At 44.6% G+C, this 24,229-nt stretch overlaps 1 protein-coding gene across 1 annotated transcript in view; it reads left to right on the top strand.

The window, feature by feature from the left end:
* Positions 1–24,229, top strand: part of SCARB2 (scavenger receptor class B member 2) — a 38,558-nt gene that overhangs the window by 4,683 nt on the left and 9,646 nt on the right. The window contains exons 2-8 of the mRNA XM_056855669.1: positions 6,529–6,686; positions 8,167–8,314; positions 18,328–18,516; positions 19,174–19,265; positions 20,890–21,009; positions 22,419–22,597; positions 23,872–23,990. Of these exons, the coding sequence (XP_056711647.1) occupies positions 6,529–6,686; positions 8,167–8,314; positions 18,328–18,516; positions 19,174–19,265; positions 20,890–21,009; positions 22,419–22,597; positions 23,872–23,990 (1,005 nt within the window). The remainder of the gene's footprint in view (positions 1–6,528; positions 6,687–8,166; positions 8,315–18,327; positions 18,517–19,173; positions 19,266–20,889; positions 21,010–22,418; positions 22,598–23,871; positions 23,991–24,229) is intronic.

Here is a 24,229-nt window from a genome sequence, read left to right as displayed (position 1 = left end):
ACACAGAGTTCATATGTAAACAAGATAATTTCTGCGGCCAATTATATCTGGCAGATGTGCCCAAAGAGCAGCTAGATAACTTGAGATTAAACCATTTCAAGATAAAAGTTCAGTGGGGAAGGCTTTATGACATGATGCTACATCCTGCTCTATTTGAACAATTATAGAACGGTCCCAAAACACATATTCTGCTCCGGGTTCCTTGAAGGAAAGGTGGAGTAAAAATGGGCCCCCAGTTTGCATAGGTAGGTCAGACTTAAACTAAAGTGTGTGAAGGGACATTAGGTCATAAGAACATAAGAAAGGCCATGCTGGGTCAGACCAAGGCCCATTAAGTCCAGCAGTCTGTTCACACAGTGGCCAACCGGGTGCCTCTAGGAAGCCCTCAAGACCACTGCAGGAGCATTGTCCTGCCTGTGTTCCACAGCACCTAATAGAATAGGCATGCTCCTCTGATACTGGAGAGAAAATAGGAACATAAGAAAGGCCCTGCTGGATCAGATCAAGGCCCATGAAGTCCAGCAGTCTGTTCACACAGTGGCCAACCAGGTGCCTCCGGGAAGCCCACAAACAAGACGACTGCAGCAGCATTATCCTGCCTGCGTTCCAAAGCATCTGATATAATAGGCATGCTCTTGTGATCCTGGAGAGAATAGATATGCATCATGACTAGTATTAATTATGACCAATAGCCATGCATAGTCCTCTCCTCCATGAACATGTCCACTCCCCTCTTAAAGCCTTCAGAGCACATAATGCAGCAAAGTCTATGTGGCTTGTGAGTGCTGCTAAGAGACAAAGTTACACATGGAGCCACTTTATCTTTGCACAACTAAGTGTGTGTGTAAAGTGCTGTCAAGTCGCTGCCGACTTATGGCAACCCTGTAGGGTTTTCAACGCAAGAGACTAACAGAGGAGGTTTGCCATTGCCTGCCTCTGCACAACAACCCTGGCGTTCTTTGGTGCTCTCCCATCCAGGTACCAACCAGGGCTGACCCTGCTTAGCTTCTGAGATCTGATGAGACCAGGCTAGACTGGGCCATCCAGATCAGGGCTTGCACAACTCATATGAGTCATTTATTGTAAGGAACTCCATCCTAGACAGGATAGAGCAGAGACAGGATTCTAATATAGTCTAACTAGCTGGGATGGTGATGGATCACGATGGGCAGCCGTGTTAGTCTCTCTGTAGAATTAGAAAAGAGAAGAGTCCCGTAGCACCTTCAAGACTAACAAAATTTCTGGCAGGGTATCAGCTTTCGAGAGACACAGCTCCCTTTTTCAGATACCTGAAGAAGTGAGCTGTGAATCACAAAAGCTCATACCCTGCCAGAAATTTAGCTAGGATGGATAGAAGAAGAAAGAGTTGGTTTTTATATGCTGATTTTCTCTTATCACTTAAGGAAGAATCAATCACCTTCCCCTCCCCACAACAGATACCCTGTGAGGTAGGTGGGGCTGAGAGAGCTGTAAGAGAGCTGTGACTAGCTCAGGGTCACCCAGTTGGCTTTATGTGCAGGAGTGGGGAAACCAACCCGGTTCACCAGATTGGCGTCTGCTGCTCATGTGGAGGAGTGGGCAATCAAACCCGGTTCTCCGGATCAGAGTCCACCGTTCCAAACCACCGAGGTTTCAAGTGCATCTTGTTCTCAAATGCATTTATGTGCTTCCAGTGGTAGTTTGTTATATTTCCCATCTGAGAACATAGAAGGCAGTAACCGGCCCACAGTCACCCAGTGGGTTTCCCACTAGAGCCTTAGGTGGCAGAGAAAGTCGGCATATAAAAACCAACTCTTCTTGACAGAGTGGGTATTTGAACCTGAGCTTTTCTGGTCCTAGTCTGATATGCTAACCACTGTGCCACTCTGGCCAGTAGTTCTTGCGTGTGGTGCTTCTCCTCTATACCCTTAAGTCTCCAAGATTCTTGGCACACCACATTCTCAGTAATTGCAGCTGTTTGATCTTAATTAGTAGCACGTAGAAATCAGATTGCGCTCCGCTTCCACAGCATTGCCTTTTGGCCTCGTTATGTACATTTTTTAAATGCATGTGTCTGTCATCATGTCTAGCAGGAATGCATTACATTATTGACAACGAAGAGACCTGTGTCATTCTTTTTTGTCATTTGCATGGTTTGGGAAGTTACAGGACGTAGGTTCATGCTTTGAACTGGGTTAACCTAGCAGCAGGAACTAGTGTGTACCATTACACAACCAGTTTAAGCTCTTTCAGTGCACTCCTAAAGAGAGATACTCCAGTCTAAGCCAATTTATTTCAATTAGAAGGGGTTGCAGTTAAGTAACTGACAGTAAAATAATGGGGGGGGGGGAGATTTTTTTTTGCTGTCTAGTCATAGGGTTTTCAAAGTAAGAGATGAAAGAAGGTTGTTTGCAATTGCCTGCCTCTGTGTAGCAACCAGGAATTCTTTGGTGGTCTCCCATCCAAGTACTAACCAGGGCCAACCCTGGAGAGCCAGCGTGGTGCAGTGGTTAAGAGTGGTGATGTGGAGCGGTGGACTCTGATCTGGAGAACCAGGTTTGATTCCCTGCTCCTCCACATGAATGGCGGACGCTAATCTGGTGAACCAGGTTGGTTTCCCCACTCCTCCACATGAAGCCAGCTGGGTGACCTTGGGCTAGTCACACTCTCTCACCCCCACCTACCTCACAGGGTTGTGGGGAGGGGAAAGGAAGGTGATTGTAAGCCAGTTTGATTCTTCTTTAAGTGGTAGAGAAAGTCGACTTATAAAAACCAACTCTTCTTCTTCAAGGCCTCTCCCATCTCATAATCAAGTCTAAACCCAGACTGAAACGAGACAAGGTTAGATGTGTCATCCAGAAAGAAACACGTGTCGTTGCTCTGCCACTAACAGATCTATTGGTGGTGGTGGAAAGTGCTGTCAAGTCACAGCCAGCTTATGGCTTCCCCTCATGGAGTTTTCAAGGCAAGAGACTTACAGATGTGGTTTGGCTATTGCCTGCTTCTGCGTAGCAACCCTGGACTTCCTCCCTGGTCTCCCACCCAAGTTCTAACCAGGGCTGACCTTGCTTAGATTCCGAGATAGGATGAGATTGGGCCAACCCCGGGCCATCCAGGTCAGGCCAACCGATCTATTACCTTGTTTCTTTTTCTTTCTTTTTAAATAATTTTTTTATTAGTTTTCATAAAAAAAACATAACAAATTATAAAACACATAAACAAATAACTAAAAAGCAAAACAACAATACAAAAACACAAAGAATACAAAAAGAGCACTTGTACTACCGTTTTACATCTTCTATTATAATATTATAGAATAAACAGTGCCCAAATACCCACCACCCACCTTAAATGAGTGTCCCACCACCACTGGACTTCCGGAGAAGTATTCTGACAGTACTTAAAATTACCTTAAACGATCATTATATAAACTACATTACCATTTGTCTATAATTCATTACCTATACTTATAATATTACCTTGTTTCAAAAGGGCAAATTACATACAGGTTGAGTATCCCTTATCCGAAATGCTTGGGACCAGAAGTATTTTGGATTTTTTCGGATAAGGGGTGCTCAATGGCAGGAGATCTGGAAGGGGGCTCGAGTCCGGGGAGGGGGCTGCTTCCAGGCGCGTCCCTTCTCACTCTTCTCCGGTCCTGCGACTCAGCTGCGTCCTCTCCTGTTGCTGCCTCCCTGAGCCACCCGCACACCTGCTGTTTCTGGCCAGCCTGCACCAGCCCTGGCTTCGTGGGGTTGCGAGCGTCCGATTCTCCGTGGCGGGGAAAAGGTGGGCAGAGCTTCCTCCTTCCCTCTGTTGTCCAGGGGAGGGTTGGCAGCACTGCCTCCTTCCTTCTGTTGACCTTGCCTCCATTCTTCTCCCTTCCCCGAGCCCGGGGGTTATTTTGGGCTATTTCCCATTGGCTGTCCTGGGTGCTGAGGGTTGTTCTGCGGTTTTGAGCGGTCCCACGCCCAGGCGTTGGGCCCCCTGCGCCAGTCTTTTTGTGCCGCCTGGAACTTGCAAAAACCCGTCGGTTTTTAGAACATTTCGGTTTTTGGCATTCCGGATAAGGGATACTCAGCCTTTACTGACCTGTAATTGTCCAACACCTCTTTTATCTGCAGATCTTTCTTCGGTGAGGATTTAATCACTGCCTCCTGACGTAGTTTCAGGAAAATTCTCTCAACCAAAGAGGCATTTATTGGGTTCACCAAAAATTCCCTGACCTTATTGCTACATAATTTCAGTAAAATACTAGGGCAAGGATGCAGGTCATAGGTGGAGTGGCCTTCAGAATTGCAAGCCCATCCATGCAAGCCTACCTGGTTAATAATACAAACTGTGGTTTGGCAAACCTACTTAAAACCGTAGCTTCCTGTTCTAGTTTGCTAGATGATCATAACCTTTAACTTGTTAATTCAGACATTGTTACAAACTTTAATTTTCTTGAACTATAATGATGTCTGAATCATCAGTATCATAAGAAATCAGGTCAGGTTAGGTATGGTTTGAAAGTGCATTCAATAGTAATAATAATAATAATAATAATAATAATAATAATAATCTGGAATGACTGCTGTGTAATTATGTATGAACATATTTATTATTATTTTAAGAGAAATAGAGAGAAAATTGCAGATGTTTTTGGATGCAGAGGTCAGTATCAACATAAATCCATTGCTATGTTTAAGCACCCCATTATTGAAACAGAATCAAACATCACAGCGTTGTTTTTAATGAAAATACTGCAAAAAAATGGACCATGGAACAGGATTTGTTTTTTTGGCGGTCCACAGTATCTGTTCAAAGGAATCTTCTTTCTTCCTTTCAGCTTTCTTCGTTGTTCAGCTTCATTGCCAGTGACCCGTCCTTACACTTAAGAATCTTTTCTAGCTCCTTTGATCTATAACCCACTGATTTGTTATTTTTGCAGTTCCCAGAACCCATAACACTCTCCTCTAACACCACATTTTAAAGCAATCTACTTTATTCCTATCAGCTTTCTTCATTGTCCAGCTTTCACACCCATACATAGTAATAGGGAATACGATGGCATGAATTAACCTGATCTTGGTGGCCAGTGACAAATCCTTACACTTAAGAATCTTTTCTAGCTCCTTCATGGCTGCCCTTCCCAGTCTCAATCTCCTTCTGATTTCTTGGCTGCAGTCTCCCTTTCTGTTGATAAATAAATTAACAAGAGTACACAAATATGGCCAAACTGACATCTTTAGTACATAACACATTAATCTCTGGAATGTATTCTTTAACTATACAGATAACAACTAAGGAGAAAAATAGAATTTAAGAATTTAATCAATAAAGGTATTATCAGGTATGAAAATATGAGTAGAATATAGAAAAGTGTTAGTTAAAGAAGGTAATAATCAAATTGTAATTATAAAGTAAGTTCCAATATAATGTAATATTCTATGTTCTTATATCAGTATATTTAGTTTGAAAAATAAAAAAAAATGTATTAAAGATTAGGCACCGGCTGTTCAAACAGGAAAACGCTGAAAGTTTGAAAAATAAAATGTCATTCTGATGAAACAGAATGCAAACAGTATATTGCAGAAGCATGTTACACCATCATTCTTAGGGTTCTTACGAAGCAGAAATAGTTATACAGCCATGTTGGTCCACTGCTAGTCCAAAAACAAGAACAAAATCTGGGCAAGGACCATCCAAGTTGACACAAAACATTGCACAAGCTTTTGAGCTCACCAGAACTTTTCATCGGGCTGAATGTTAAATTTTGTAATATCCAGCCCAGTGAAGAGTTCAGGCAAGCTCAAAAGCTTTCAGAATGTTTTGTGGCTATTTTGTTGGTCCTAATGAAAGGAGCTTCACAGATCTTGTTCTTGTTTTTGGTTCTTAGAAAGCTCCGGTCCTGGCGAACAGCTTCCAGACGAAATCTTTTGGTACGCTGTGATGTTTGATTCTGTTTCAATAACGGGGTGCTTAAACATAGCAATGGATTTATGTTGATACTGACCTCTGAGTGCTACGGAATCATACAGTACAGGTTTTCACAGTATGTAGTGTACCGTTGAAGGCAGCAGGAAACGAAGAAGACCCAACAAGAGATGGATTGATTCTCTAAAGGAAGCCAAGGCCCTCAATTTGCAAGACCTAAGCAAGGTGTTAAAGATAGGACGTTTTGAAGAACATTGATTCGTAGGGTCGCCATGAGTTGTAAGCAACTTGACGGCACTTAACACACACACAGTGTACTATTCAGACTGGGAAGGGGGCTTATGCTTTTGAGTACTCTTTCATGTAAAAAAGTCTATGTGGAAAATTAGCATAGGAGGGGAAGAGTTCTACAAAAGCTTTCCCCTTACATGCTATTTTTCATGGTGTGTGAAGTTTGTGGGAGCTTTCAGACATGATCGCCTGACAATCTGATGGTGGTACAGCCCGGGAAATGTTGCGTTACATGATTCTGTTGGTCATGTAGATCGGCTCTTCCTGTATGTGAAGTTAATTCCATGTCTGTTTTGAATGTATCTGAATAACCTTCCTTTCTCTTTTTTTTTCCTTTAGGAAATGGTGTTGAGGAATGGTTCTGACACTTTAAGGCTATGGGAGGAACCTCCACCACCAGTATATATGCAGTTCTATATGTTTAACGTGACCAATCCTGCAGAAATCCTTAATGGTGAGACTCCCTTGGTGACAGAAATTGGACCGTACACCTACAGGTAAATATTTAATTGTTTCATTCAAACAGCAGTTAGGAAGATGATGTCTGAGAGTCCAAAACTTAGCTCTTTTATTGTGGGGGGGTGGGGAGACACACACCCAACATTCATACATAAGCGAACAAACAATGAATTGTGGTAACAAGAGATGAACACATGAAGCTGCCTTATACTGAATCAGACCCTTGGTCCATCAAAGTCAGTGTTGTCTACTCAGACCGGCAGCGGCTCACCAGGGTCTCAGGCTGGGGTCTATCCCATCACCTACCTGCCTAGTCCCTCTAACTGGAGATGCCGGGGATAGAACCTGGGACCTTCTATATGCCAAGCAAATGCTCTACCACTGAGCCATGGCCCCTCCCTCCTTAGCGGATGCTAGGAGGGTGAGCTGTGATCCGGGAACTCCCTGCTTCAAATGTTACTATTTCTTATTATTTTGTTTTAAAACAGTTATATGCTACCTTTCGACCCAAGTAGGGTCCTCAAGAAAGCAAACATCAGTAATTTAGGCTGCAATCTTGTCTGAGTTTCACAATTAGCTGGTTATAGATTAGCCAACCTATCATCTTATTGTCCTCCTTGATTTCTTCCCATGATTTAATTTTACCTTGTTTGGTTAACATATCCTCATAGAGTCCATAGTCTTCTTTTCTGCAGTGTTGTAATTAGCCTCAGTTGGGGACATCAGAAGAGATACTTTCACACAGCCCAAATAATGCATTTTCAATCCACTTTCAGTGCACCTTTACGATCGTTTGCAAGCGGATTTTCCCAGTTGACACAGTAAAATCCACCTTCAAAGTGCATTGAAAGTGGATTGAAAGTGCATTATTTGGGCTGTGTGAAAGTGCTCCAGGACTCGACCTTTTTTGATTTCTTAACCAAATCCTCGTCAAACCATCTTTAACCGTACGTTGGTGCTTTAATATTTCTTGCTTTTTGGCTTTCCAGAGATAGTAATGTAGTCCTTGTTTCCATTCCCCCTTCTCCATTTTCAAGATTTTCTATTCTGGTTATTTTATCCAATCTAAAATCCAGACTAATCCCGCAGCTTGGTAATACAATTTAAAATTCAGTAAAGCTAAATCACCTCTCTTTTCCCCATTTTCGAATTTTTATTTTTTAAAGGGTTTTTTCCCCCCTGCAGCGGCCACGAATCCTCTTTGGAGGGGGTGCAGTGGCACCTTGTTCGCCGTCCCCAGCTGCTGCAAGGCTCAGGAATGAGCTGTTAGTATTAACCTACCTGAGATTCCTGTGCTTTATGTTGGGGAAGGGGAAAGTAGTATGGAATTACTTTGCAAGTGGGTCTTGAAAGGTACAGTTAAGTTTCAAAGCAGGACCCATTTCAGAAAGGTTCAGAACCCCCTTGGATCAAGCATTGCAAAGCTGATAAATCTTTTTTTTAATCATGAACTGGATTTGACATTAGCTTTATGTGTGTAAAGTTTCTGAAGCTGCTCTTTGTATTTCTCCCCCCCAGGGAACAGGTGCCCAAAGTGAACGTTCGCATTTTAGACAATGGCACAAAAGTATCTTTTTTCAACCCGAGGACTTACGTCTTCATACCAGAGAAGTCGGTGGGAGACCCACAAGTTGATCTGATCAGGACTGTAAATTTGCCTGCAGTGGTGAGTCTGGGTTTTGCTGGATGCCGGAGAAAGCAAAGAACAGGTATTGAGAAGCGGTCTGGTCCTAGGAATGGAGAGGCGGACTTTGTGCTCTTAAGCAAGTCAGTCGTCGATTTCGTTATCTGTAAAATGGGAACAATAGCGATCACGGGAATTGCAAATGATCAGTCCTTTACAAATTCAAAATGACAAATTGGGCTGTTTTGAAAGATACACCAGCTCCATGCATAGGAGGAGGGGTGAGCGCCCTTTATCACCCCACCTCCAATGCCACCTCGCATTGCCATATCACCCAGTTTAGCCCTGACCTGGATGACCCAGGTTATCCCTTTCTCATCAGATCTCAGAAGCTAAGCAGGGTCGGCCCTGGTTGGTACTTGGATGGGAGACCACCAGGGAAGTCCAGAGTTGCTATCCTGAGGCAGGCAATGGCAAACCACCTCTTTTCATCTCTTGCCTTGGAAACCCTGTGTGGTCGCCAGAAGTTGGCTGCCACTCGATGGCACTTTCCACCACCCAAAGTAGGAGGAACCCTATCCAAGCCTAGCTGCTGATTGAACGTATGGCTTTGCCCACTATGGAGGCGGACAAACCAGTGGCTGTCCAACCCCGTGTAAGGTGTATATGCTTAACTCAGGTTTGGGCCAGTACACTGGACGGGCGAGGCGGAGGGGGTCTTAGGAGCGATCCTCTGCCACCCCCACCCCCACATAGAGGGTCAGCCTGTTGTTCAGTTTGGCCCACAGGAAATAAGCCACAGAAGAAAGGATAATTCAGTTCATGTTCAGATGAGTTACTTAGCGTGCATGAACTGGTGTGTGTTTGGGTTTGGAGAGGCATACCTACACGCACTTGAATATTTATATAAAACTCTAATGAGAGTGAATTCCGTCGAGCTCAGTGCCTTTAGCTCTGACTAAAAGGGCATGTCCTGCCCTGCTGCCTGAGATTCTTTGACCACAAGTGCCAGGGGCTGAACCTAGAGTCTTACATATGTATGTTAGTGCCATCAAGTCGCAACCATAACTAGCAAGGCACTTTCAAGAAGAAGAAGAAGAGTTGCTTTTTATATGCTGACTTTCTTTACCACTTAAGGAAGAATCAAACCAGCTTATAATCACCTTCCCCTCCCCACAACAGACACTCTGTGAGGTATGTGGGGCTGAGACAGCTGTGACTAGCCCAAGGTCACTCAGCTGGCTTCATGTGTAGGAGAGGGAAAACAAATCCAGTTCACCAGATTAGTGTCCGCTGCTCATGTGGAGGAGTGGGGAGTCAAACCCAGTTCTCCAGATCAGAGTCCACTGCTCTTAACTGCTACACCACACTGGCTCTACTATGTTCTCCAGATCAGAGTCCACCACTTTCAAGACTAGTGAGAAGCAGAGGCAGGCAAACCATCTCAGTAAGTCTCTTGCCTTGAAAACCCTACAGGGTTGTCATAAGTCGGCTGCAACTTGACGGCACTTTACATTCAGATACAGTGCTTCCCCAGAGACTTGCTTGAGGGAGCTCACCAAGTTATTAAAAAAAGCAATAAAATCACGTAACAACCATCATAAAATGTTCAGTGTTCAACCAAATCATAAAAACCTTTAGAGCCTTGGTGGTAAGTCTGTGATAGGGGCAATACTTCTTTCCGTCCCTCATTTAATAGGATATATTGTGGGTGAAAAGGCATTCTCTGTTCCATTTGGTCCAAACCTTTTCTCCAGAAAGCTTTTTCTATGTTTATGAATACACCATATATATATTGTCGAAGGCTTTCACGGTCAGAGTTCATTGGTTCTTGTAGGTTATCCGGGCTGTGTGACCGTGGTCTTGGTATTTTCTTTCCTGACGTTTCGCCAGCAGCTGTGGCAGGCATCTGAAGACCACAGCTGAAGATGCCTGCCACAGCTGCTGGCGAAACGTCAGGAAAGAAAATACCAAGACCATGGTCACATAGCCTGGATAACCTACAAGAACCAACACCATATATACATTACATGTATTGGTATGGCCATTGGCCAGCACAAAACAACAGAGCAGTGCAAGTACCCAATACAACACCAGTACGCCATATGTAATAATAGTTACCTTTCTCCTCCCAACTTTTCTGACATTTCTCATTTCTTTTTTCTGTATGTAAGCTAATTGATACAAGCATGATGTACAGTTGACACACAATTTAGTTATAATTGTTTTTGGAAGTGGAACTTCCAAAAAATCCTTCCTTAGCCATGCATCTTATTTGGAGACCTGGGGTGTGTCTTACTCACCCAGCCTCACCTAATTCACAGGGTTTGTGTGAGGAAAGAAATGGAGAAGGGAGAATCATGTATCATAAGCTCTTTGGAGTGGAAAAATTGTGATAGGGTTTTCTTAAATAGAAACGGTGGAGAAAGGTTTGGAGAAATAGATGCATTTCTAGTCCCAAATTTCTTACCAATTCCCTCCTCTGTCATCTCTGTATGCAGATCTGTTCTTCAGTTTGGTGAATACAAGTTTATTTCTGTTTTAGCATTCAATAAAAATTTCTATTAGGGATCTACACATTCTGTCTGAGCTCCGATAGGGCCTGTGTGGGAGAATAGAAAATTGGAGGTGGGGGGTTCCGTAAGCCTTTCCCTCCAGTGTTTCCAAGGGGGGGAAACTGGGCAATTCTGAGGAGCACTAAAAAAAAATCCCTATGAAATAGTTTCTGTTTTGGAATTAGGGAAATGCTTTATAAGACAAGGGGTTAATCAAAATGCATAGTGTGAAATTTAGGGACCAGTTATTCTGGAATGGATGAAATGCTTTTCAAGATAGCCTTATCTGTGGGTAGTCCTATTATGACTGTGTCAGACTGTTTTCTTTCCAAATAAAACACTTTCTTTTTCTCCTACAAATGTTTTCTAATTTCAGCTTTTATTTTTTCTTACCTTTTAAGATACCTTTTCTTACCTTTATATGCTAAAGTAGCATGTGCGTGTGTTAAGTGCCGTCAAGTTGCTTCTGACTTATGGTGACCCTATTAATCAATGGCCTCCAAAAGGTCCTATCATTAACGGCCTTGCTCTGGTCTTGCAAACTGAGGGCCGTGGCTTCCTTGATTGAGTCAATCCATCTTATGTTGGATCTTCCTCTTTTCCTGCTGCCTTCAACTTTTCCTAGCATTATTGTCTTTTCCAGTGATTCTCGTCTTGTCATAATGTGACCAAAGTACAACAGCCTCATTTTGGTCATTTTAGTTTCTAGGGTCAGTTCAGGGTTGATTTGATCTATAACCCACTGATTTGGGTTTTTTGGCAGTCCACAGTATCCATAACACTCTCCTACAACACCACATTTCAAAGGAATCTACTTTCTTCCTGTCAGCTTTCTTCATTGTTCAGCTTTCACACCCATGCATAGTAATAAGGAATATGATGGCTTGAATTAACTTGATTGTCCAGCTTTCACACCTTGCATAGTAATAGGGAATCTAATGGCATGAATTAACTTGATCTTGGTGGCCAGTGACACATCCTTACACTTAAGAATTTTTTCTAGCTCTTTCATGGCTGCCCTTCCCAGTCTCAATCTCCTTCTGATTTCTTGGCTGCAGTCTCCCTTTTGGTTGATAATGGAGCCAAGAAATAGAAAGCCTTGAACCGTTTCAGTTTCCTCATTGTGCACCATAAAGTTGAGTAATTCTCCAGTAGTCATTACTTTTGTCTTCTTGATGTTCAGCTGTAGCCCTAGTTTGGCACTTTCTCCTTTAACTTTCAGCAGTAGTCGTTTCAAATCTATTTTTTGCCAATAATGTAGTAACATCGGCATATCTCAAATGGTTAATGTTCCTACCCCAAATTTTCACTCCACCTTCATCTAAATTTAATCCATCTTTGTTTATGATATGCTCTGCATACAGATTTAAGAGATCGGGAGATAAAATACATCCTTGTCTAACTAACACCTTTGCCAACTGGACACCATTCCATTTCTCCATTTTCTGTCCTAACAGTACCCTCTTGCCCAGAGTACAGGTTGCCCATCAAAACAAACAGGTGCCATGGCACACCCATTTCCTTAAAAACCAGCCAACGCCACACAGAAAAGCTTTGCTGTAACATAGGGTGTAGCACAGGGTGTAGCAAATTCACTCAAGTGCTGGGCAAACCGTGCCGTGCCACCCTCAGCAGAATTACGCCCTTCTAAATCAGTTGAAGTGGATGTAGAAGGATGTGCTCAGCTTAGGATAGCACTGTAAGGTATTTTCAGTGCAGTCCTAAGCAGACTTGCACCCTTTTAAGTACATCAGTTTAAGATGGCTTAGAAGAAAGGTGTAACTCTGTTGAGGTGAGTGTTTTATATTCTTTAATTTCATTAATATGCTGAGTACTATAATTTTGTATGCTATTCATGATGCATTTCACCACATTTACTTGAAAGGAAGCCAGTAATATAAGATGACTTCTTTAAAACTATTATGCAAGCACAATTATTGGACATAATTGTAACTTGTATGCAAATATAAGGTGGCTCCTTCTTTTGTGGAGGGGGATTACATACCTTTGAAAAAACCTAGTCTTGTATTTGAATAAGTACTGGATGTTGTTAAAGCAGTAAAATAAGAGTAGGTTTGGTAGGAAAGTAAGGCATATATGTCAGTTTCCCCCTCCCCCCAAATTTTCATTTCCCCCCCATGGCTTCAAAATTTATAGGATTTTTATATCTCTTAAGTTCAGTAGTGAACCATGTTTTGTAATAGCTGCTTACATTAGGTTTCCCCTCTTTGTGTCCTAGGGAAGCTCCCCACGCTTTGTACCTGCTCCCGCAGGGGTCCCCAACCTTTTTGAGCCTGTGGGCACCTTTGAAATTCTGATACGGGGTGGTAGGCGCAACCACAAAATAAATAAATATATAATATATAAATAACAAAACAAAATAGCCACTGCGGGGGGCAGACATCAGGTCTACCTGATGTGTTGCAACATCACACACACAGAGGAAGTCCAAATGCAGGGGACAAGAGGAGTAATTTTTTAAAAATACACGGGGAAAGAGGAGAGAGAGAATAAAACCAACACTGTGGTGGCAGCCCCTGCTGAGATGTCATTTTACTCTGCACACCCAATCGAATATCCATTGGGCAATGAGAAGCCAACTATGTTGGGGACCCCTGTGGTACCCTGCTGAGACGTCATTTTACTCTGCACACCCAATCGAATATCCATTGGGCAATGAGAAGCCAACTATGTTGGGGACCCCTGTGGTACCCGAGGAGGGGAATTTTACAGGAGAAACAAGCAGACGAGGTTGTGTGTGTTGCCACATGCCTCCTTTAAGTTGGGTGAATCTTTATCGGGCAAGTAATATTCATTCATCATTCCTTTATTGGCATAAGAACACAATACAGAAGGATACGAAAGGAATGGAAATATGAAAAAGTGCCCTTTATAGAAGGGTTAAAAGACAGTTACATCGAATAGCGCTGTTCGTTGATACTGCCATCTAATTAACTGTTTGGCGGGCTTTTAAAGCAAACTTTAAAAACTGTGCCACCGTCCCCAATATTTGGGGCGAACGGTGGTTTAATAAATAGGAAACATTAAAAGAATCTGGGACATTCTGTCTATGAACCAACAGGGGGCTTAAAAGTGGTTTACGAGATTCTATATAGAAACTGCAATAAAATAAGACATGAGCAACCATTTCAATACAATTGTTGCCCACAAGGGCAAAGCCGGTCAGACAGAGGGATTTTCCGAAATCCAGGCAAGTAATAAAAATGTTGGCATAGCAGTAGTTAACCCCCCCCCCCACATTAATAAAACGATAATAATATAAATAAGCTTGCATACTAATAGTGCAGTTGGAAGGGGTCCTACTAATAGCCATGTACTGTCAGTGATGGGTTCAAAGGCCTTTTACGCTTGGCTGTTTCCCTCGCCATCACCCGTCCGACGACTTTGGGTCTTTGTTTTGATTATGCATGCCGTTTCCAACCGTCAGAGGTTGCCTCGCTCTCCCCCTGCATTTCCCGCGATTCGCCCAAGTTTTCAGAGACCGATTTTATCTCGAATTTGAAAATGCGGGGAAACGCAGGGGAAGAGCAAGGCGACCTCTGACGGTTGGAAACGGCACGCATAATCAAAACAAGGGCCCGAAGTCGTTGGAGGGGTGATGGCGAGGGAAACAGCCAAGCGTAAAAGGCCTTTGGCTACAATCCTGCCTTCCTAGGAGTAAGCCCCATTGAATAATATTGGACGTAGTTACAGGTAGACCTGGCTTAGTGTTGCTCCCTAAGAGCCAGCGGGGTGTAGCGGTTAACAGCGGTGGTTAGGAGCGGTGGACTCTAATCTGGAGAACCGGGTTGGATTCCCCCACTCCTCCACCTGAGCGACAGACGCTAATCTGTTGAACTGGGTTGGTTTCCCCACTCCTCCGCATACAGCCAGCTAGGTGACCTTGGGCTAGTCACAGATCTCTCTCAACCCCACCTACCTCACAGGGGGTCTGTTGTGGGGAGGGGAAGGTGATTGTAAGCCGGTTTGATTCTTCCTGAAGTAGTAGAGAAAGTCGGCATTATAAAAGCCAACTCTTCTTCTTAGCTTTGTGGCATCTTCAGGCTTACCTGATGTGTTGCAACATCAGCTTTTGTGTGTTAGATTTCACTTTGCCAGACTTGTGAAGTGAAATGGCGTCTTGAGTCCCTCTCTCTGTCTGTCTGTCTGTCTATCTATCATCTATTTATCTATTTGTCTATTTGTCTATCTGTCTATCTGTCTATCTGTCTGTCTGTCTATCTATCTATCTATCTATCTATCTATCTATCTATCTATCTATCTATCTATCTATCTATCTATCTATCTATCTATCTATCTATCTATCTATCTCCTTCTTGTCTATAACCCAAGAATTAAATCTGACCAGCCTCCCAGTTCTGCTGGGCCACGCAAATCAGAACGATAAAAATAATGACTATAATTGTATGGTCATCAAGGCTGAAGGCCTTCAGTGGGTTTGAAATGCATATCTTTTATAGCGCAGCTTACAGGCTGGTACAATTAGCTTCCCGACAAGCCTCCCTTAAAACAGGCCGTTGCTGCTGATCAGAAATCAGCTGACTCTCTACCAGCAAAGCTGGTGATGTCACCTGTTTGTCTCTTGAAGGGGCAGTTCTTTGGTTATAAATGTTAACTTTGTTCTCTCGAATTGGGGGCCCAGCCCAGATGGAAAAGCAAAGACTCCGCGGTGTGGCTGATAGAAGAGCCACAGGCTATGGTGAAAATCCCAGGCAGGGTCAGCTGTGTCAGTCTGTCGCAGCAGCAGCAGTAGAAGAGGAGTTGGTTTTTATATGCCGACTTTCTCTACCACTTAAGGCAGAATCAAACCGGCTTACAATCACCTTCCCTTCCCCTCCCCACAACAGACACCCTGGGAGGTAGATGGGGCTGAGAGAGCATGACTTGCCCAAGGTCACCCAGTCGGTTTTGTGTGTAGGAGTGGGGAAACAAATCTAGTTCACCAGATTGGCGACCTGTACTCATGTGGAGGAGTGGGGAATCAAACCCGGTTCTCCAGATCACAGTCCACCACTCCAAACCACCTCTCTTAACCACGACACTACGCTGGCTCCCAGCACAGTGTGCATCTGGCAAAGGGGCTCCACTCCATGAAAGCTTATGGGGAAAACTGGCCACTGCGCGTTCATGTGCATTCTCTGTGGTGACTCCCATCTTGTGGAATGACCTGCCTGAGGCGGTCAAGAGAGGCCAGTGTGGCGTAGTGGTTAAGAGCGGTGGACTCTAATCTGGAGAACCAAGTTTGATTCCCCACTCCTCCACATGAAGCCTACTGGCTGACCTTAGGCTCGTCACAGTTCTCTCTGAACCCTCTTAGCCACACCTACCTCACAAGGTGTTTTTTGTTGGAGTCGTGGAGTCTGATCTGGAGAACCGGGTTTAATTCCCCACTCCTACACATGAGTGGCAGAGGCTAATCTGGTGAGCTGGATTTCCTTCCCCACTCCTACACATGAAGCCAGCTGGGTGACCTTGAGCAAGTCACACTCTCTCAGCCCCACCTACCTCACATGGGGTCTGCTGTGGGGAGGGGAAGGGAAGGTGATTGTAAGCCACTTTGAGGCTCCTTAAGGTTGACAAAAGCAGGGTATAAAAACTGACTCTTCTTCTTCCTCCTCTTCCTCCTCGGGATCATAACATCTGTTTCACTGTTTATTGTACATTATCACCTCTGCATTTTTACTGCAATGCCCTCTACCTTCGTAATCCCTTCAGTATGGTACGTCAGGCCTTAGCTGTTTTCAATTGCATTGTTTTTCCAGTTCTGTAATCCTCCTCCTATGGTGCTGTTTATTTGGGAGCTGTTGCAGTCCGGCTGAACTGCTTTTCATAGTTTGTACTCCGCCTTGAGGGAAGGGAAGGCAGCATGGTATAGCGCGATCTCATCAGGACTCAGAAACTAAGCAGAGCCAGTACTTAGAAGGGAGACCACCAAGGAAGACTCTGCAGAGGAAGGCGATGGCAAACCACCTCTGCTTCTCACTTGCCTTGCAAGCCCCTTGCCAGGGTTGCCATAAATTGGCTGTGACTTGACGACACTTTATACACACACACAATAAACCTTGAGCCTCAGTGAGAAAGACAGGCTATAAATGACATTAATAATAATAATGTAATCTTTAAGGTGCCACAACCTGTGGCAAAGGCTCACTTTCAGCTCTTTTATCACAACAAATAGTATTTGCATTGCATATTTCATACAGAGCAGGGTTTTCCTACTTTCCCCTCTTGCTGCAATCCACTGAGACAGGTATAGACAACTTCTCTCCAGGATCAGAGGAGCATGCCTGTTATATTAGGTGCTTTGAATTACAGGCAGGACAATGCTGCTATAGTTGCCTTGTTTGTGGGCTTCCTAGAGGCACCTGGTTGGCCACTGTGTGACCAGACTGCTGTACTCGATGGACCTTGGTCTGATCCAGCGTGGCTTCTCTTATGTTCTTAAGGCTTGCCATTGCCTGTCTCTGCAAAGCAATCCTGATCTTCCTTGGACTCCCGTCCAAGAACTAACCGTAGTCACCCTACAGTCTTTAGGAGGAGGCAGCAGGCAAGGGTCAAACCATGGCTTGATTATGTTGTCTGAACTGAGACAGGAGAAATCCCCATTGAGAATCCTGCGGCCACATGAAGTTCAATCAACATGCATTAAAAAATGGCGTTCTCTGTAGTGGCACGGTAATTCTAAAATGCTCTTCCAGGAAAAAACTGAGTCTCCTTTGTTTTTCTCAATTCAAGTTTTTCTCTCTCTTCTGTTTGGCTTTATTGTGAACTGTGGCAGTTCTGAGTTGTATTGCTTTAAACTGTTTTTCATTCTGTTTTTTAATGGGACTGTATGCCACTCATTTGTATATTCTTTTACTTAGAAAAGAGATCCAGCGTGGTGTAGTGGTTAAGAGCAGCAGACTCTAATCTGGAGAACCGGGTTTGATTCCCCGCTCCTCCACATGAAGCCTGCTGGGTGACCTTGGGCCAGTCACAGTTCTCTCAGGACTCTCTCAGCCCACGCAGAGGCAGGCAAGAGCAAACCACCTCCGCACCTCTCTTGCCTTGAAAACCTTACAGGGTCACCATACGTTAGCTGTGACTTGATAGCACTTTCCACTACCACAGAAAAGAGACACGGAAATGTTATAAACACACAAGAATCATTTTATTTGCCAGTTTGAGGCTCCAGAAACCATGACACATGGGCTGAGGCTGTTCAGATTTGGTGAGGTTAATCATGCTTTGGGGATTATGGATGCAAAGTTCATGTTCTACTTTGCATATTACAAAAACATTTAGTAGAGGCGATGTAGCGCAGTGTTGGAGCACATGCTTGGCACATTGAGTGTCCCAGGATCAACCGCTATCATCTTTAGTCAAAAAATACCTCTAGTGACAGTGACCAAGTTGTGAGCTAGATGGGCCAGTGCTGGGAGCTGTTACAGTGCAGATGCTTCATGTACGTATATATAATTCCCCCCTTTTCCACATTAGGTTGCCATGGAGATGGCTATAGCAAGTGGCATGAGTCTCCCTGTAGAGTTTCTGCTCCTGCTGTACAAAGAAGAAATGTTCTCAATACATTCTGTTCACGAGTGGCTGTGGGGCTACAATGACAAATTCCTCCATGCCATGCACAGAATACGTCCTGATGTCGATCCGGAATTTGGCTTTTTTAATAAGGTAAGCTTTCTGTTTATGCTGAGCATGTTTCCTGCTCAAGAGTTAGGAATGAAGTACAACAGTTGCATTAGGGAACTATCTTGTTTTATAGCTGGTTTTCTTTTCCATGTGAGCTTGGCCTGCTCTCATTGTGACCCTGCATTAGTTCTGCTCCATTATTATAACTGTTCTCTTACTTCATTGCTTACAGTAGAAAGAGCACGGAGGGTCCGTTTTCGTTGACCATGGTTTAGCCTCCAAGAGATGGGCAGATAGTTTAAAAGTACATAAACATCTCCCAGAATCAATGAACATTCTAATACAGAATTGATATGATTCTTGTTTTGTAAAGGAGAGGATATTTTCCACCCTCCCTGCCTCTCCTGCCTCCACCTTCCTGGTTACTAGCCAGTAAACCATCCCTGTCACTGCAAATAGCAGAGGGCCGAGTTGGGCATTTAGGTGCGGTGAGGCCACTGGCCCGGACTTTGACCTTGATCATACCGGTGTCTTTTTTTTTTAAAGTGCCTTTCTTCTGTAAGTCAACAGCCATCAAACCTCCCTCCCCTGCAGAGTGTCCCAAAGCCTTGTAACAGGGCGACGCAACAGCATGCCACCTGGTTCTACCATATTTTAAAAATGAAAATGCGAAAGTTCTCTCCACTTTCTTCTTCCTAGATGAACGGGACGGACGATGGAGAATATGTTGTTCTAAGTGGGGAACACAGCTACAAGGACTTCACGAGGATCGTTGAATGGAAAGGAAAAGAGTAAATAAAAAAATTTCTGTGTGTGTGCGTGCATGTGGAAATCCACACTTCACAATCCGTGTTTCCCAAAATCCTTGCCATTTCCAAGCGATGCAAAATGGAAATGTTCCCAATGTGTTCTTGGAATGTTGTTGTTCTCAAGTTCAGCCAACCTCACTATTTACTAAAACATTTATATCCCGCCTTTCCTCATGGTTCGAGCAGGCTTCCAATAATAGTTAAAAACATTTTCAGTGAAAACCAAAAATAAAATGGCAAACCCCAGATCTCCCCCCGCCCATCTTAAAAGATGCCTGCCATTCAAACCCCCCATTCAAAAGCCCTGGCAAACGGGAAGGCCTTGACGGACCTCCTGAAGATCTCCAAGGAAGGGGCTCCCCTCACCTCTTCAGGGAACCTGTTCCACGGAGTCGGAGCCATGATGGAAAAGGCCCTGGGCTCTGGACGATGCCAGACAGGCAACTCTAAGTGGTGGGACAACCAACCAATGGGTGCCCTGATGACCGTAGTTAGTGCCCAGGGACACATGGAAGGAGATGGTTCTTCAAAACCTCTTTAAACTCATGCACCCCACAGTGGATCCTGCATTTATTTAAAGGCTATTTCAGTTGTAAATAAGGACTTAAAGGGACTAAAGAAGAGATGGGTTTGTGGAGGGACCAGGTTTGAAGGAAGAGGAGGAAAGAAGAGGAATGATGACGAAGAAGAAGTGGTTTTTATAGACTTTCTCTAACACTTAAGGAAGAATCAAACTGGCTTACAATCTCCTTCCCGTTCCCTCCCCACAACAGACACCCTGTGAGGTAGGTGGGGCTGAGAGTGTGTGATTTGCTCAAGGTCACCCAGCTGGCTTCATGTGGAGGAGTGGGAAAACACATCCAGTTCACCAGATTAGCCTCCGCTGCTCATGTGGAGGAGTGGGGAATCAAACCGGTTCTCCAGATCAGAGTCCACCGCTCCAAACCACCACTCTTAACCACTACACCACGCTGGCTGGAAGAGATTAGGGAGCAACCGTTGCTGGCCTCAGCCATAAGCTCGGCAGAATAGCTCCGTCTGCCACAGCCGGGCAGAGCTACATACAAAATTGCTTGCTCCCTTGCTGAGACTATTCCCTCTGGCAGCCCTCAGCCCCAACCTGGAAGGAGAATGGATGCTGGAGCAGCGCTCCCACAGGCTCAGGTGGGAAACAGCTGAGTGGCTGCTTTTCCCCTTCAGGGGCAGGACAGCCTCCTGTCCATCCCAATTAGCCATCGTGGTGTAGTGGTTAAGAGCGGTGGTTTGGAATGGTGGAGTCTGATCTGGAGAACTGGGTTTGATCCCCCACTCCTCCACATGAGCCGCAGAGGTGAACTGGACTTGTTTCCCTGCTCTTCCACATGAAGCCAGCTGGGTGACCGTGGGCTAGTCACAGCTCTCTCAGCCCCACCTACCTCACAGGGGGTCTGTTGTGGGGAGGGGGAGGGAAGGTGATTGTAGGCCAGTTTGATTCTTCATTAAGTTGGCATATAAAAACCAACTCCTACTCCTCTTCTTCTTTCATGTCTGGTTGTTGCAAAGCACTGATTGGCTACACACTTCATGGTTCTTCCTCTTTCTCCCTCAATCCCCTCTCTTCTTACAGCAAACTGGACTGGTGGACGTCACCAACGAGTAACATGATAAACGGAACGGATGGGTCTTCTTTTCACCCACTGATAGACCCGGAGGAAACCATCTATATTTTTGCTTCGGACTTCTGCAGGTAAGAATGGAAAGCTTCTGATGGTAGAACCCGACTTTAGCAGAGTCAGTGGGTGAATAATGGATTTCTCCTGCACATTCTGCTAGACCACACCACTCACCATTCTCTTGAACTTAGAATCATAGAGTTGGAAGGGACCACCAGGGTCATCTAGTCCAACCCCCTGCACAATGCAGGAAATTCACACTACCCCCCCACCCCCAGTGACCCCTACTCCATGCCCAGAAGATGCCCAAGATGCCCTCCCTCTTATGATCTGCCTAAGGTCATAGAATCAGCATTGCTGACAGATGTCCATCTAACCATCGCATTATCTGTCAGTCACATACAGAGTCTCCCAAGCCTAACCTACCTCACGGGATTGTTGTGAGAATGAACTTGGAGTGGGGAGAATGGTGTAACCTCCCCCCAAGCTCCTTAGAGGAAAGTTAGGATATATGCTTATAGGCAAAAGGAGATTCTGAATTGCTAATGAGTTATGAGAACAGAACACAGAGAAGGTATTCTGGATCAGCTTTAGATCCAAAGGCTGATCTACATGCCCTCAAGAAAGGTGTTCCCCCTTTTCTACTCTAACCACAAGTGAAAGGTAAATTTGTAGCGCAAGGTTATCGCAATTTTATCCTATAACCTTTCCAGACTCTATGTAAAGCCCTTAAAGCAAATCATTCATCGCTTTGGGGTTGGTTGTCATCAATATGTGGATAGAATCATAGAGTTGGAAGGGACCACCAGGGTCATCTAGTCCAACCCCCTGCACAATGCAGGAAATTCCAAACTACCTCTCCCCCCACACCCCCAGTGACCCTTACTTCATGCCCAAAAGATGGCCAGGGTGCCCCCCCTTTCATCATCTGCCTAAGGTCACAGAATCAGCATTGCTGACAGATGGCCATCTAGCCTCTGCTTAAAAACCTCCAGGGAAGGAGAGCTCACCACCTCCTGAGGAAGCCTGTTCCGCTGAGGAACCGCTCTAATTGTTAGAAAATTCTTCTTAATGTCTACACGGAAACTCTTTTGATTTAATTTCAACCTGTTGGTTCTGGTCCCACCTTTTGGGGCAACAGAGAACAACTCGGCACCATCCTTTCTATGACAGCCCTTCAAGTACTTGAAGATGGTTATCATGTCCCCTCTCAGTCTTCTCCTCTTGAAAGACCCCTCTCCCAGTGTAGGCTTAGCCTGGGAAACTAAGCAGGTTAACATATTGCAACAAGGCAAAACCCCTCTGGTGGATGAGTGGATTGTCGCTCAGTGAGCAGCATACAAGTCCTTCTTCCACACATCCTGGTCATTTCCCTCCCCCCCCCCCATCACATGTATGGGCATTTCAGTAGTTTCGAAAGAAGATGCTACATGCCTGTTTTCATAAGATGACAGACTTCAGATTTCTCCATGCCTCTTTCTAGGTCTCTGTATCTAACCTACGAGAAGTATGTTACCGTTAAGGGGATCCCAGCCTATCGGTTTGTGCCTCCCGCATCGTTGTATGCCTCTGGTGCCATTAATAAAAACAACGCTGGGTTTTGTGTGCCGGCAGGAAACTGCCCTGGGGCAGGGGTCTTGAACATCAGCACCTGCATGAAAGGTACGTGAGCCGCAAAGTGATAACGTCGAACACAGAAACCTACGCTTGCCAGTTCCGTCACTGCCTTCTCTGTGAGAGACTGGGAACTGCTGTTATAGGAGGCTCGTTCTGGTTTTTAATTGCAGCTTGGCATCATCTTTCCAAAGGCGATAAGATTTAGAAATTAGTAAATAAAACAGTTGGCTGTCCTCCCACTCACTGCAAAATGTTTGCCTGACTGCTATCATTTTGGCTCAGTTCTGGAAGATATTCTGCCCCAGGTCTATCCTATGGAGGAAGTGAGTTCCAAAACTGTGCAGTAGCTGCCAAGAATGGGGAGGGGCTGTGGCTCAGTGGTAGAGCATCTGCTTGGCATGCAGAAGGTCCCAGGTTCAATCCCCGGCATCTCCAGTTAAAGGGACTAGGCAAGTAGGTGATGTGAAAGACCTCCGCCTGAGACCCAGGAGAGCCGCTGCCGGTCTGAGTAGGCAGTACTGACTTTGATGGACCAAGGGTCTGATTCAGTATAAGGCAGCTTCATGTGTTCATGTGTTCAGGTCTTCTGTTGTTCAGACATGGTGTGCATAAGAAGCCACCTAGATGTCAATTTGAGCTCCCCTTGAAGCTCATGATCAGGTTGTTGGCCATCTCTGCTATCTGGGACTTCCACACTCAGCGTAGAGCCTGAACAGAATCTCTAGAGAGAGCAGTCCCCCAAATACTGCTGTGGCTTCTACAGGATTTCACAAGTAGGAGCAACCAGCTGGAAAATACCGGGTCCAAATCTCACCTCAGCTTATTACGTGATCATATGGCAAGTTCCCCCCACCCCTTTTCCATCTCTGTTCAGCATCAGCAGTTTGGAGGTAATGATTGCAGAGCCTTTGTAAGGATCGCTGACTATTTGAATATTTAAAATACAGGGTATAAATGCAAAGCATTACCGCATTGACCCAAAAGGAAGACGACCCTGAATGTAAGTCGACCCCATTAAAAAAGGCAATAAGCAAAACCTTTTCCTTACCAAACAAACCAATAGCTGATACTCAAATTAAGGTGTCCCCTTCTTTTTCTTGATGGCGCCCCTGAAAGAAACCCTAGTTTTCCTTTCAAGTAAATACAGTAATAATTCAGTTACATTTAAACCATCATTTATGCTAAAACAATGATACTGAGCTGATATAAGGGTCTGGTTCTGTGTTGTGTTTGTCTTTTTAAACTATTAGGTTGGTAACATATCCATCTGCTGGCTTTTAAAATTATTATTATTATTATTATTATTATTATTATTATAGGTGTGCCAATATTATTATCACCTCCACACTTCTACCAGTCAGATGAGAAGTATGTCAAGGACATTGATGGCATGCATCCAAAGAAAGAGGACCACGAGACATTTCTGGACATAAACCCAGTAAGCATCCATCCTCACATTGCCTGGTTCTCAAAACAAGAGTGTGGTCTCCAGCATGGTGTAGTGGTTATGAGCAGTGTAGAGCCAGCGTGGGGTAGTGGTTAAAAGTGGTGGACTCTAATCTGGTGAGTCAGGTTGGTTTCCCCACTCCTTCACATGCAGCCTGCTGGGTGACCTTGGGCTAGTCACAGTTCTCTCCGAACTCTCTCAGCCCCACCTGCCTCACAAGGTGTCTGTTG

The sequence above is a fragment of the Euleptes europaea genome, chromosome 9 (assembly GCF_029931775.1).
Source record: "Euleptes europaea isolate rEulEur1 chromosome 9, rEulEur1.hap1, whole genome shotgun sequence".
NCBI lineage: Eukaryota > Metazoa > Chordata > Lepidosauria > Squamata > Sphaerodactylidae > Euleptes > Euleptes europaea.
Note: the sequence above shows the minus strand (reverse complement) of the source record. Positions and strands in the feature narration are given on the sequence as shown.